This window comes from Chelon labrosus (assembly GCF_963514085.1).
Source record: "Chelon labrosus genome assembly, chromosome: 17".
NCBI classification, from domain to species: Eukaryota; Metazoa; Chordata; class Actinopteri; order Mugiliformes; family Mugilidae; genus Chelon; species Chelon labrosus.
Window position 1 is genome coordinate 15650754 of NC_140350.1, and position 16243 is coordinate 15666996.

A 16243-nucleotide genomic window follows, 5' to 3' on the forward strand; every position below is an offset into this window, starting at 1 on the left:
CCAATGATTGTGCAAGTGCAAGATTTATTTAAAGATGTGAATGCACAATGCAATGTTTTGAACATTAGACAGCCTGTATTACAAGTGATAACCGTTTTGAGTTTTGTGTCTAGAGTTGTGAAAAATGACATCAAGGTTCTGAAAATAGTAGCAAAGTGATTGTAAAAAACTGTAACACGATCAGAATCAGATGCTGGTGTCGAACCTGAACCAGTTTGATGTTGTTTGTCTCCTCCTGGCGGCCAAACTACTGAACTGCAGCTGCTCAGATGAACGTGACATGAACGGGTATAAAAGATGCTCTGGAATTTTATTTGTATGACATTTTTCAAGCATGAAATGCAGCTAAAATAACTTCAAATAAAAAACAAATAAAAAGAAAAACAATTATTTCCTGTATCTGAGACGTCAAAATAAAAACCGGTCCAGAATCCAGTTCAGCACGTTGATCCGGTTCGTCAGAAACCTCTATCCCAATCACTGCAGTCTTCCTCTCAGACAGGTAACATTATCACATGTTCTTCTTCTTCTTCTGCTTTAATTTGTTGTTTTCACAGGAACAAAGACGTGAACTGGTTATTCTACAGTAGGCTTTTATATTTGTCTGTTTGTTCAAAAACCTGTTTCCTGTACAGCTGAGAAGAGTCCACAACAAACTCCATTCAAATATCTTTTGATTTAACATCTGCCCGGTGGAGGATGAGCTGGACGGTGTCGAATCAGCCTCAGGTCATTTCCTCTTTTGCAGATGAGTGGGCTTCTGGGATCTGTGACTGCTGCCATGACATGAAACAATGTACAGTAACACGGTTTATAACCAGAAGGCGGACTGGTACAAAAAAAGTCGGCCCTGGCATTTTGTACCAGACAGACCCACCAAATTCGATAGTGCACACATTTTCGGTCTTTTTGGTCTCTTGAATGTGTATTCCAACTATGCAACTCCTTAAAACCACGTACCTTAAGCCAGGGGTTCCCAAACTTTTCCATGCCAAGGCCCCCTTAACAGCATTAGCTTCTGACCGAGGACCCACTTTGCAAACCCACGGACAATGCTACAAAATATGTAAAGAAACATCAACTATTAGAATGTTTTTTCTTACTTTTATTCACTATTCAATAACTATTACATTTGTTTAGCATAAGTGCTGCCTCATATTTTCTGATTTTAGTTGGCCAGGAGTTCTCAGGTTTTTTTGCAGCAGTGTCCTCCTCAGCAGGGCTGTTGGTCTGTTCCTTCAGTCTCTTTCTTGTCAAAAGAACTGTCCATTTACACAGATTATGAGGTCATGAACAATGTTTCTACTGGCAGGGAATCAGAAAGATGAGCATGGCAAATAACATTTCGATCATATTGAAATTATTATAATGTTATTATTTTATATTTTATTATACTATGAAAATGATTTAAAAATAATTAGATTGTATTTTTTTATTTTTGCAATTTTTTTCTTATCTCCCCTCCAATTGTCCGAGCCCCCAGGAGGCCTCCTCCCCTACTTTGAAAACCACTGCCTTAAGCCATGCAATGAGTTAACGGGAATCCGTGAGAGTGGACAAATACTTCCAAAAGTGTCATTTATTAACACTACAAAAATGTATACTCCACCACTCCATCACAGTAATGAATCTCAAAGCAGCATTCATCCGTTTTTACTGGTGAATATCGTTTGCACTACTGGATTTCTGTCATTTTGTTGTGGGTGGTGATCCAAAAAGCTCTGTAACATAGAAGGCTCGGGACAGACAAAGTAAATTATGTCCTCCTGCTTTCTCGCTGTGTCTCTCCTCACTGTCGCCAACACTCTCCTCTCTCTCAGTAACACTCTCCTCTTCTGGGGATGCTATCTCAACCTAGCTCAACAAAACATGAATAGAGACTGTGGGGTGAGTTTTTTTCCTTCTTTCTTTTTAAACATAAGGATATAGTCGGGTCCAGAATTACTTGATTCTCTGATAAACAGACACACAGCTGCATTGATACAACACTGGCAATGAACAAAATGATGTCATTTTAAGAAATGTGATGTTCTTTCATTGTAGCCTACATTGTGTTTAGCCACCTAGGCTACATAGAAACTGATCCAAACTCATTTTTCTAGGCCTAAAAAGTAGCTTGACCTAGGCCTACTAGTTAAACAATTAATAGCCTAATAACGAAGTCAGAATGACTCACTTTTCATGTTGGTGAGTGGTGGCTTTACATTTATAAATACACCTAGAATTATTGGATTCTCTTGTAAAGAGGCGCACAGCTGCATTGGCATAACATAGGCAACAGACAAAATGATATAATTTTGTGAAAGTGTGAGTTTCTTTTATTTCTGTACATTGTCCCTAAACACCAACATAAAAACTATCAAACACATTTTCCCAGGGCCAAAAAGTAGCATAGCCTTGGGCTAGCCTACTACTCACACCACAAACAATAATCGTCTAATAATGAAAGTAGAATGCTGCTCGCTGACTTACTGTTATTGCTGGTGAATAGTGGTTTTAAAAAAGTGTTCTCACATTCAAGACTATTTAGTTCAGGATAACGTTATGTTCATCCTCCATTGCAGTGCACACTGGCGCACCGAGCCAAAGGGAGGAGGTGTTTCATGATATGATTGGTCCAGCCCCGAGAAAATAACCACTCACTGATCTTATCTCGTCTGATCTTCTGTAACAGCGAAGGGTCGCAGGGGGGCTGGAGCCTATCCCAGCTGTCTATCACAGGGCAAGAAGCGGGGGTACATCCTGGACAGGTCACCAGTCTATCGCAGGGCTAACACAGAGAGACAGACAACCACTCACATCCACACCTACAGCCAATTTAGAATCACCAATTAATCTAATGAGGATGTCTTTGGATGGTGGGAGGAAGCTGGAGTACCCAGAGAGAACCCACGCAGACACAGGGAGAACATGCAAACTCCACACAGAAAGGCCCAATCGGCCCTGGAACCTTCTTGCTGTGAGGCATCAGTGCTAACCACCACGCCACTGTGCCGCCCCCAAAAAATAACCAACTAACACTAAAACAAAAGTGTCGGGAGTGACAAATAGCACGCTGGCCCACCGGGAAAAGGCCCAGATGCCAGTCCGTCCCTGATCTGATCTACCTCATTTGACATCTTGAATTGGTCAGTATGTCTATGTTAGCTATCCCACAAGTCACTTTCATTTTTCTCTTTTGCTTATTGTTGTGTGTATTAGCCTCCTTCCGATTAATCGAAATGCAATTGCCTGTAAACAAAAATATATATATATATTTTTACAGGCGATTACTTTCCATCATATGTATGGGGGGGTGATGTTGATGTAACAGTACGCTAAGTGGCTTTACAATGTTTGATGTTCAGATGAAAATAAATGAAATTAAAAAAAATAATAAAAAATCAGTGTTTGTTGTGATTATGTAGTTGTGTGTTCTGGTTATTTGAGCATGATTAAACATGCTTTTAATATGGCAATAAAAAAATTAAGCGTCCCCCCCCAAGCATGTGGCAGGATTCAGGGAGCACCAACCTAGTCAGGACACAGAGATAATTCATCCCACCTCACAGGTATGGCATATCAAGATGCTGATTAGACAGCATGAATATGGCACAGGTGTGCCTTAGGCTGGCCACAATGATATATGTATGTAATAATAATAATATGTATATGTCTATAGTTATTGGGATCTGAAACCGCAAGCAGTTGGCAGCAATTGTTGCAAACAGGAAGTCACAAGTTCATCGTGATCTGAAACCGTGGCCAACCGACTACATCCTGTCTACCCTGATAATATTATACAACTACATATTCAATTCGATGCTTGTCAGACAATGTGCTAGATTTCCTTGTGTTGTCACTTTCTTTAGAGTTTCTCATTACATTAAATTATAATTTATGTAGAGCATCTTGTTGTCATAGTGACAGCTGGTTGCTAGGGAGTGTGGAATGGCTGCAGATCACTGATGTCTGATCTGATCCTGATAATGTTTCATCTCCATCGTTGTCTGCTAAAGGTTCATGCTGCTGATGTACGAAGGCAGCTGATCTAAAGAGCCACACTTTCTGTCTCCATTTAAAACCATCGAAACACCTCTCTGACTCTGGCCTTCAATGAAATAAGTAGCAGAGATTAAGGGTCCTCAGCAAGATGCAGCATCATCGACTTTCATGAGAACCAGGTCTCACCCAGTCTCTTTGTGGTTTTTCTTTCTGCAGCTGGTGCTTCTAGTTTTTATTAAGTTGAGGAGTCAACTTGCACGTTTTAATGGAGGGTCCTCACAGAGCTAGAAAGAGGAGTGAGTGTTTGTGTGGTGACGTGTTGTGTTGAAATTTGTTGCTGAGTATTCACACTCACACTCAGCGCTCAGTGTTCATCATGAAGATCGTACTGCTACTCGCTCTACTCTCAGGTTTGTTTAAAGACGCCTCTCTATCTGTTACTACGGAGATATAATATAATATAATATAATATAATATAATATAATGTTGTGTTTGAATTGTCAGAATTATATAAAAACACTTCCTTTTTTCTGAATCAAAGTTGCAGCTCAGATTTTATGTAGTTTAATTATCAGATCTTCAGCTGGTGATTTTAATAAATCCCAGATGAAACAAATAGTTGCTCTTAGACAATAATGAGACAATAACTGAGTTGAATTTTAACTTCCTATCCTTCTTTTACTTACAGTGTCTCGATGCAGCAGCAGTGGAGTTGTTGGTCATCCTGGTCAGGACGTCACTCTGAACTGTAAATATGATGTAAAGAAATATGGAGCTCTGACAGTTTGTTGGGGTCGAGGAGATTTACCAAGCAGAGGCTGCAGTGATCAGCTGATCTACATAAAGGGAAATAAAGTGACAGAAAGACGTTCTAGCAGGTATCAGCTGCTGGGACAACTGGACCAAGGAGACGTTTCTCTGACAATAGTGAAGATCACTGAAAACGACGCTGGAAAATATGGATGTAGAGTGATGATACCTGGACTATTTAATGATGATAGCTATCACGTGGATCTGAGTGTGGAGAGAGGTGAGAATATGATTCTACAAATAATAAGATTTGAGTCTGTTAGTAAAAACCTGATCCAAAACTAAAACATGATTTAATATTAATTATAAAACAATCACTGTGGTCTGAAACATGAAGACATTTGTTTTTAAAAAATCACGGAAACACAAACTTTATTCAGAGTGGGTAAAGCAGGTCTGTGCTTCTATACCATGGTTACAGGTGGTATATTGATATATGATGATAGATAGATAGATAGATAGATACTTTATTAATCCCGAGGGAAATTCAAGCATCCAGTAGCAGTAACATACATTGAACATACAATACAAAAGCTATATAAAAAATAGAAAGTAACTAGAAATAAAATGTTTTATACAACTATAAACTATGTTAAAAATATAAAGTGACCAGAAGAAGTAGAAGGTTTTTTTTTTTGTTGTTGTTGTTTTTTTTATAAATATGAGAACTACAAATGGGGAGGACTGTGTGCAATTAAATTAAATTAGATGTAGCTATAGAGCAAACAGACTCCTCAGCAAATCCAGTTATTATTCTTCATTATGAGCATTAGCATTAGCATTAGCCCTCAGTCGTTCATTAACTTCCTGTTTCCTAACGTGGGGAAACAATGTAAGTATTTCGTGAAAAATGTCAACGTTTACATCCACATCAGCTGATTGTGCTACGTTGGCTTAGCTCGTCAGAAGTGTGTGTCTCAGCTGTTCTGTTGTTGATTCTTGTCTGATTCTGGTTAAAGTTTCCTAACGTCACATGAACATTGAATGAAAGAAGCTTCTTACTGACGACAGATCAAACTGATCGATAAAACATAAAGTGGTTTCATGTGAAGCAGACTGAGGTCTTCCTGATGTTAATGGTGTTTGTGTCAATTGTCTGTTTCAGCTACGCCAACAACCACACCGCCAACAACCACACCAACAACCTCTCACACTGAGACGTCGACCTGGCAGACAACAGCTAATGAGACGACAGGTAATCAGATCAACGAGGAAGTAGTTCAAGATAAAGTACTTGCTGATAAAACGAGGTGTTTCAGCTTTGATTTGATTAGCGTTCAGTTCAGAATCAGCATTTAGAATCAAACAGATCTCAGATCAGTTTAAATAACCTTTATCAACGCGTGAAAATCAAACGACCTGATTGGAATGAAACATCAAATATAGTGGAATGTCCTTTAGAGGATTAGATGTGTTCCTATGTATGTTCCTGTTGATAATGACGCTTTAGATTGTTGAGACAGAGCTGATAAAAACATAAAGATCCATTGTCAAATGTTTGGACTGAGTCAGTTCCTTATTTTCCAGCTGACGTCAGATTTGATCAGAGTTACCAGAGTTCAGTCTTCAATACAGCAGATAGGAAGTTCTGCTTCCTTGAATCAAGAGTCCAGTTATATCTGTCGATCATGACGTCCTGCTGCTGACACAGCTGTCCTAAAAACATCTACTTTCATTTCCTCCTCCTGCAGATCACATGACATCCATGGACGACAACATCCCAACTTCCTCCTTCAGCGACATCAAGGATACAGAGGTGACAAAACATGAAGTCTCCCTGTGTGAGATGACAAATTAGACTTGAAAAATCACTTCCTGTAGATTTAACAAGCACAAAACATAAAAAATAAAATGAACATTCATAAAAAAAAAAGAAAGAAAAAATGTTTTCAAAGAAGCTCGCTTGGTTAGGATTGGGGTTGACGCTAGGGTTGACGCTTGGTGTAGGAGTAATGCTAGGGGTAGGGATGAGGCTAGGTTTGGCCTTGTGCTGAGGTTTAGTGTTTGGAAATTTATCATGTCAATTCAAGTTTCATACAAAGATAGAAACCCTATTTTTTCTCTTTGCTACAGGAAGCCAATGGTCTGATAGTGGTTCTGGTTTGCGTTCTGTTTGGGTCTGTGGTTCTGGTCGCTGCACTCGTCGTCATCGGTGAGTTCCGCGAATTTAAAGTTTTTCCAAAGCTGAAGTTCTCCAAAGTTTGTGCAACGAAGGCGAAATTCTCTCTGATCATCCTGTTTGTGTCTCAGCAGCCAGAAGATGTCGGCGAATCGACAAACTGTGAGTGACTCATATTTAATGTTCCACTTCCTAATTTTTCTGAACACTGGCGTCTTAAATTCTGACCGTTACTGACTCAGCTGTGCTGTGTGACAGAGTGTGTTAAGAATGAAACTCGTGAACGAGAATAAGATCAGAAAACCACACGGCAGATTTCAGAAACTCAGAGTCGAATACAACCCACAACCTTTATTCTACCCACTCGGACAAGAAACGATGAGAAAAGATCAGATGTTCATCAGCTGCAGATGAAAACCACGTGACAATGGTTGAAAGCTCAGACTGGAGCCAGACTGATCAATAATCTAATCAGCTGATTGTTTAAAGCTGCAACTGATTATTAGAAGACTAGGGTTTGAAGAATATCTATACATCTTAGACTAAACATCTGCTCCAACTGTTTCCAGAGTGATATCATCTCTAAAACAAATGAGAACAGTTAAATTTTGGTCATCAGGAGCAGCAGTTTTTCAGTTTCCATTGCTTCATCTTTGAGCAGAAATAGAAACTTTGAAACCTCTGAGGTTTCATGAGTTTTCATTCTGGAAATGTCACGGGTGCAATGTCACGTCATATGACTAATCAGAAAGTGACTAGTTAACCTCAATAAGTAACGCTGAGGTTCTTCCTGCTGCCTTATAACCAATAACGTCACAATAAACACGTCAAGAGGGATCACAACTAACGATCCTCTCCATCCAGTCATCAAAGCTCCTGATGAACTTTGAAACACAAAATGTTAAAAAAAAAAAGAAGCAAATATTAACAGAGATCACAGAGTTAACTTTCAAAGAACCTTCAGAAAAGTTCTTCCGAGTTTATTCAGTTAACGCAGCTGTTCCCAAACTTTTTCGGCCACGCACCCCCTTCTATATCCCAACCACGCTGACGCACCCCAAATCCCCCACAACCCACAACATAAATAACAAAGAGCATAGGCTCAGGAACACATAAAAAAATGAGGATCCATCTGACGATTTTCAAGTGCAGCACAGCTGGCTCAGTTAGTTGCGCATATACAGTGCATAGAAGAAGATAACTTCTTCTCCACCACTGTATTTTTCATCTCACGCACCCCCTAGAGGCAGTTCAAGCACCCCAAGGGGTGCGCGCACCACACTTTGGGAATCCCTGAGTTAACGGAAAGAGAACCTTCACATTTTAGAGAAATTCCAGTTAACCTCCAGAAATTCACCTTAAAAAAACGTTAAATTAATTTTCACAGAACGTTCATGAGAGCATTCAGATAACCTTCAGAGAACCTTTTGTTTGAGCTGAAACAGAAACACCTCAGAGGTTTCTTGCCAGAAATGACTCACTGAGTAACAGCTTTGTTCTGTTCTCTTATATCCAAGAACGTCAAAGTGAGGAGCGACCGCAACTAACAATCTTCACAAAAAAGTCAAATTAACTTTTTGGAAACACTAAAAGATAAATGTCAAAAAAGCAAACACTGCATAAAACCTCAAAAATATTCAGATTATCGTGAAAATGTAGAAGGAAAAACGTAAAATCAAGGAGTTTGAGACGTTAAAGTTTTAAAACATTACACCTTTTACAAAAAAGAAAAAAAAATCAATCAGCTTAGATGAATTTAAAATGTGAAATTATTTGTGTTGGACCAAGACGTTCATTTCAACAAACTGAGAGAGATAAATTCAGGCTGATGTGTTTTTGTTTTTTTAATAAAAAGTTTTTAATTTTGACAGATGTTTTTTGTTCATTATGGATTAAAGTTGCGTTTCTGTCTCAGCGTCCAGCAGCAGGTCAGCACTCCAGTCCAGTTCACTTCCACCTCGTCGACCCTGCATCTGCACAGTCGAGGCTCTGCAGTGGAGAACATCTATGAGATAGACAGGAGTGGAGACAGGGGAGGAGACTACGAGTACTGCCCCTGAGTGCTGAAGCTCTGCCCACAGTCCTGCCTCTGAGCATTAAAGGAGTTGTTTAATGAATGAACTCTGAAAACATTCAGCTCCACTACAAATCCCAGAGAGAACTGCTGTGGGAAATATCCAGCCACAGAGCTTCACTCATTCTTGCTGTGTTCACAACAAATGCAGAAATCACCAGTTTGTTAACAACCTCCATGTCAGGTCAACTTTTGGCACTGTATTATATATATACATATATATAAATTATATAAAAACACCAGCAGTCGTCTTCATTTGTTCTACAATGCTGGAGAGTGACAGGAACATGTGCGGTTGTGGCTCAGTAGTTAGTCTGTGTTAACAGTGTTAACAGTTCAATCCCTGGAATGTGCAACATGCTGAAGTGTCCTTGAGGAAGACACTCAAACCCCAGTTGCTCCCAGTGCATGGCACTGATGTGTGAATGTGTGTGTGCTTGTGTTGAGCGAATGGATAGACGCGTCTGTGACCGTAAAGTGCTAAGAGTAACAATAAGTAGAAAATTGCTATATAAAAACAAGGCCATTTACCATTTACCATAATTCCAACAGCCTTCACTAAATCGTTACAGAACGTTCAGTTAACTTTCAGATTTTGTTTATTAACCTTCGCAGAACCAATGTTAATGGTGACAGACATTTTAGATTTAGTCTCAGTTTTCTACATTTTAGTCATTTTTATCTTTCATAGTTTTAGTCAACAAAAAGTAATTTCATTTTTGTCAACTTTTAATTATTACACTAGTCCAACTGCAATTAACAACATTATTTTTTATGTCGTACTTAAACAAAATAGAAAATGTTTTTTTCCTGAAACGTCAAATTAAAATTAAACTCGTACGTTCAGAATCAGTACAATGTCTGAACATATTCCTGACATAACTTGTCTTCCAGTTCATTCCAGAGGAAAGTACTCATAACCGTTGGGGTGGTAATTCAAGTACAAACATAATGAGGTGAAACTATTTTGGGTGAACTCATTTAAAAGCTAAATAGCATTCAAATCTTAAACAGTAAATTGAAGGTTTGCAATTTGAATGGTCGACAGTATTAGCCTACTTTGTATTTGGACTCATACACAAGAAGGATTCATACCAGGAACTACATTTATGGACATTTTCAACTAAATGCTGAATCTTAATCCATTATCCACTCTACTGTCCACGGTTTAAAAGGCAATAACTTAATTTAACTCGTAAAGTACTTAGATGAGACTTCTTTAACTTCGTCAGCTACCACCAGTTTACAACTTAACCATATTTTCAGAAAATGTTCAGTAAATCTTTAAAGAACGGTCAGTTATCCAACAGAGAACATTAAGTTAACCTCCAGAGAATGTTCATAACCTTTAGAGAACATTCAGTTAATCCCTAGAGAACCAGTAACCTTCAGAAAATGTTTATTTACCTTTATTCTTTGCTCTCCGGGTGTTTCTGAGGCTTTATTTTAATAAAACGTTGATATGACGTTGGTGACAGTTGTTTCTTTTGCTGTTCCTGGCAGGTCTTTATAATCAGTGTTTAAGTTCTGTCTCTTTGTTTGTCTTTGTGTAATTTAACATGATCAGAATCAGATGCTGGTGTCAAACCTGAACCAGTTTGATGTTGTTTGTCTCCTCCTGGCGGCCAAACTACTGAACTGCAGCTGCTTAGATGAACATGACATGAACGGGTATAAAAGATGCTCTCGAATTTTATTTGTATGACATTTTTCAAGCATGAAATGCAGCTAAAATAACTTCAAATAAAAAACAAATAAAAAGAAAAACAAGTATTTCCTGTGTCTGAGATGTCAAAATAAAAACCGGTGTTTGAGTCTTCCTCTCAGACAGGTAACATAATCAAATCAAATCAAATCAAGTATATTTATATGGCACTTTTCATACCTATTAAAAGCAATACAAAGTGCCTCACAGAGGCTAAAAACAGCAAAAACAGAACAAAAAATCCAACCCTCCCACCCCATAAGAACACAGAGACATGAGACACACACATACCCCCCCCCCCCCCCCCCCCCACACACACACACACACACACACCCCACCCCCACCCCCCACCCCCAACACACATACACACACACACCCACACACACACCCCACACACACCCCGCACAAGAGAGACATGGCTAGACACCGAGACCTGGAGCAAGGAAAGAGCCACCTTTGGGGCCCAACCACACCAAGAGGGCCTCCAGCCCACGACTACAGGGAGCACTGCCATAGAGAGACAGCCCCGACCCGGGTCGACAGGAGGCCCCACACCAAGGTGCAAAGCCCTCCAGCCACCAGGGCCAGAGCCGCCCATAGGACAGCACCCCCGTGAGTAGACCAGCAGCAACTCCCAGTGTGGTCGGCCCCCATGAGGAAACACTGGGGCTAAAAGCCAAGGACTAAAACTGTAAAATAGGACAAAATGACCAATGTAGATAAAATGCTTTTCAGCTCATAAAATTAAAACATGTATTTGTAACATATAAATTAAAAATTAAAATGGAAAAGAAAATGACAAAAAAGTCTGATAAAAACTACTAAAAGCTAAAAATTGCTAAAAACTGAGGGACTAAAACTAAAACTGTAAAATGGGATAAAAACGTACAATATAGATAAAAACATGTAGCTAAAGCATATAGTTAAAATGTAAAAGTCTGATTAAAAGGAGGAAGATAATAATTTAGAAAGTCAATTAAAAGCCTGATTGAAAAGGTGGGTCTTGAGCCTCTTTTTAAAAACATCAACAGTCTCTCTTATCACCTGTTCTTCTGCTTCTTCTTCTTCTTCTGCTTTAAACAGGAACAAAGACGTGAACTGGTTATTCTATAGTAGGCTTTTATATTTGTCTGTTTGTTCAAAAACCTGTTTCCTGTACAGCTGAGAAGAGTCCACACCAAACTCCATTCAAATATCTTTTGATTTAACATCTGCCCGGTGGAGGATGAGCTGGACGGTGTCAAGTCAGCCTCAGGTCGTTTCCTCTGATGCAGATGAGTGGGCATCTGGGATCTGTGACTGCTACCACTACATGAAACAATGTACAGTAACACGGTTTATAACCAGAAGGCGGACTGGGACAAAAAAAATCGGCCCTGGCATTTTGTACCAGACAGACCCACCAAATTCGATAGTGCACACATTTCTTGCCTTTTTGGTCTCTTGAATGTGTATACCAACTGTGCAACTCCTTAAAACCACATACATTAAGGCATGCAATGAGTTAACAGGAATCAGTGAGATATTTCCAAATACTTCCAAAAGTGTCATTTATTAACACTACAAAAATGTATACTCCACCACTCCATCACAGTAATGAATCTTAAAGCAGCATTCATCTGTTTTTACTGGTGAATACCCTTTGGACTACTGGATTTCTGTCATTTTGTTGTGGGTGGTGATCCAAAAAGCTCTGTAACATAGAAGGCTCAGGACGGACAAAGTAATCTATGTCCTGCTTTCTTGCTGTGTCTCTCCTCGCAAACACTCTCCTCTCTCAGTAACACTCTCCTCTTCTGGGGATGCTATCTTAACCTAGCTCAACAAAACATGAATAGAGGCTGTGTTTTCTTTTTCTTTTTTTTTTTTTTAAACACAAGGATATAGTCAGGTCCAGAATTATTGGATTCTCTGATAAACAGACACACAGCTGCACTGATAAAACACTGGCAATGAACAAAATTATGTCATTTTAAAAAGTGTGATGTTATTTCTTTGTAGCCTATATTGTGTTTAACCACCTAAGCTACATAAAAACTGCCCCGAACTCATTTTTCCAGGCCTAAAAAGTAGCTTAGCCTAGGCCTACTAGTTAAACAATTAATAGCCTAATAATGAAGTCAGAATGACTCACTTTTCATGTTGGTGAGTGGTGGCTTTACATTTATGAATACACCTAGAATTATTGGATTCTCTTGTAACGAGGTGCACAGCTCCATTGGCATAACATAGGCAACAGACAAAATAATATAAATTTTAAAAGTGCGATTTTCTTTCATTTCTGTTCATTGTCCCTAAACACCTACATAAAAACTGCCTAACACATTTTCCCAGGGCCAAAAAGTAGCATAGCCTTGGGCTAATCTACTACTCACAAACAGTAATAGTCTAATAATGAAAGTAGAATGCTGCTCACTGACTTACTGTTATTGTTGGCGAATAGTGGTTTTAAAAAAGTGTTCTCACATTCAAGACTACTTAGTTCAGGATAACGTTATGTTCATCCTACAGCACTGTACACCGGCACACCGATCCAAAGGGAGGAGGTGTTTCATGATATGATTGGACCAGCCCAGAGAAAATAAACACTCACTCACTCACTCGTCTCGTTTGATCTTCTGTAACCGCTTGTCCTGCGAAGGTTCGCAGGGGGGCTGGAGCCTATCCCAGCTGTCTATCACAGGACTAACACAGAGAGACAGACAAGCATTCACACTCACACCTACAGAACAATGTAGAATCACCAATTAATCTAATGAGCATGTTTTGGATGGTGGGAGGAAGCTGGAGTACCTGGAGAGAACCCACGCAGACACAGGGAGACCATGCAAACTCCACACAGAAAGGCCCAATCGGCCCTGGAACCTTCTTTTTGTGAGGTATCAGTGCTAACCACCACGCCACTGTGCCACCCCCGAAAAATAACCAACTAACCCTAACCAATATGTTAATTAAAAAAGGGTCAGCAGTAACGGTCCAAATAGCCCGTTGGCCCACCGGGAAAATGCCTGGTGGGCCAGATGGCCAGTTCGTCCCTGATCTGATCTATCTCATTTGACATCTTGAATCAGTCAGTATGTATATTAGCTATCCCACAAGTCACTTTTTCTTCTCTTTCGCTTATTGTTGTGTTTTTTTCAGCCTCCCTTCCAGGGGCGGATGCTGTATAGGGGCGATTTGGGCAACGCCCTACCAGCTGGGAGAAAGAGGATCTTTTTTTTTTACAAATTCTATCACAGCAAAAGTAGTTTTCAGTGTTCTAGACATATTATCCGTCATCAGAATCGTCAGGTTCAAGTCGCGTTTCAAATGGTCCCGCCTCTCTGGGCGAATTCATCAACGTGGAAAATCGCCCCAGCTTCTCCCATTGACTCTCATGTTAAAACTTTTTTTTTCGGAAAATGAGCCTTCAATGCATTTTCAATGAGGATTCGGGGCTCGCCCTAACGCGCTTGAGTCATACGTAACTGAGCAAAGAGATGGCTGCTTGATTGGACAATTCATCAATCAATCACGTCCATCAGGAAGCATTCGCGCAATTTTCGTCGGTCGGCTGAATTGACTGTATATACTAGGTCGGCTGTGGAGAAGAAAAGGATGAAGGAGTTGGGACCCGACTGTCCGGACTTAAACATTTCGCAGCAGGCTACTGATCGTGGGAGGACATACACAAGGAGCTTCACCTCAAACGTGTATGCTAAACGGCTTTTTTTGTTTCCCCTGCGTGCTGTTTCAAAGTCCCGGGACAGAGATGTTATGGACTACAACGGGAATGAAGGACTTAAAACTAGGGCCGGGACTTTAACTTGTTAATTAAGATTAATTAATTACACAAAAATAACGGGTTAATCATTTTTTACGCATTTTAATCACGCTTATTTTTGCACCGCGGAACGTTTCTCACTGGATGAGTTCGGCGGACCGATTATAGTGGAGCACCAACTAGCGTCGTTACTTCCATAGACATATATACATAGACGCCTCATTAAGCGGGTTGGCCCGCTGCTGCGATACGTCAACGTCGCCGCCATATGGTAGAGGCGGCTCTGCCCCGCGAACCAATACGAGTCAATGGAGTGAACTTTATTAAGCGTCTGTTACTACGTGCTATAAGTTAATTCCTCTCATTTACACATTCACACACGGACGTATACATTCAGAAAACCGTTAGGAACCTAAAACTACGTCTGTAATGGTCTCTGATGATTATAAACGTGAACTATTCTTTATATGTTCAGTGTACAGATCGGCATCAAACCACTCGATGTATTTTATAATGTTTTCACGAGTGTTTAGCTGTTACTGTGATGATACATGGCAGTCAAAATATTGAATCTGTGTCTATAATAACCACCTGACATGGAAATGAGACATCTGTATTAATAAACAGCACCAGCATTTACATGGTACTGATGTTGATTAATCGTTTTTATATTTTAACGACTAATATTGACAATCATTGGGACAAGAAAATTAACAAAAGTCTGCAAATCATAATAAAGTAAAATGAAATAATAATAATGGCATAAAATACTGCAATTGCCTGGTCTAAACCATACTCTTTGATTTATTTATTTTTTTTTAGAAGGAAACAGATTAAAGAACATATATACATACTTATATTTATACACCTGTGTGTGCAAGGAAACAGATTAAAAAACACATACTTATATCAATACAGCTTTATTCATTCATTTGTTCATCTTCTATACCCGATTATTCCTGCTAAGGGTCGCTGGGGTCTGCTGAAGCCTATCCCAGCTGTCATCGGGCGAAAGGCAGGGGTACACCCTGGACAGGTCACCAGTCCATCGCAGGGCTAACACAGAGACAGACAACCATTCAATTCTAGCACAGCATCCGAGTATTACACACAACATAAATAGAGTAAAAATTACAATTGTGCAAATATAAGTATAAGGACAATTATTGCACATTGTCCTTGGGTGGTGTGTGTGCATGTGCATATTCTGATTCTGATTCTGATTCAGTGATTCCTTCACATTCATACAGGACTAAAACATTTTCAGTCAGTGTGGCATTGATTTATCTAATCCTTACAGCCTAGTGATACACCTAGCCTTTGGAGATGAGCTGGGAAACAGAACACAGAAGGAACAGCTCCATCTCTGCTAGCTAAGCAACTTTGAACACTCCGAGTAGTTAATTCGGGGCAATTTAGTTAAATACGACTGACTTCTTGGTTGTTTGAAGGCTGGTTTTAACGCGGGACTTCATAGTATTATGCGCGGGACTTGTAGTATCAACAAAAGTATGCATATTCTGATCTCAAAATGATGTTGTAATGATCAAATACAGTCAAAAGTAATTGTTCTGTCTTACTTGTGAAAAGTAATCCAGTGGAATCGGGTTTCGCTTGTCATTCGATTGAAACATTTCCAAGCAGCACACGAATGAGGCATCTTCCGACCGGTGATCGCTCCAGTTTGCCACTTCCAATATGGCGGCGACGCTGACGTACGGTACAGCGCTCAATGGGGCGTCTATGTATATACACTATATTACCAAAAGTATTCGCTCACCTGCCTTT

At 39.7% G+C, this 16243-nt stretch overlaps 1 protein-coding gene across 2 annotated transcripts; it reads left to right on the plus strand.

Moving 5' to 3' along the window:
• Positions 1 to 4250: 4250 nt before the first annotated feature.
• Positions 4251 to 9190, plus strand: LOC311502995 (uncharacterized protein). Of its 2 annotated transcripts, none has more exons than XM_084565477.1 (7): positions 4251 to 4394; positions 4673 to 5014; positions 5900 to 5989; positions 6486 to 6550; positions 6868 to 6946; positions 7045 to 7075; positions 8829 to 9190. In XM_084565477.1, the coding sequence occupies exons 1-7, from the start codon at positions 4361 to 4363 to the stop codon at positions 8971 to 8973; spliced, it is 786 nt and encodes a 261-aa protein (XP_084421603.1). In that variant the 5' UTR covers positions 4251 to 4360; the 3' UTR covers positions 8974 to 9190. The 2 variants fall into 2 exon arrangements, with proteins under 2 accessions (XP_084421603.1, XP_084421604.1); XM_084565478.1 differs by having other exon boundaries at positions 7048 to 7075.
• Positions 9191 to 16243: the final 7053 nt, after the last annotated feature.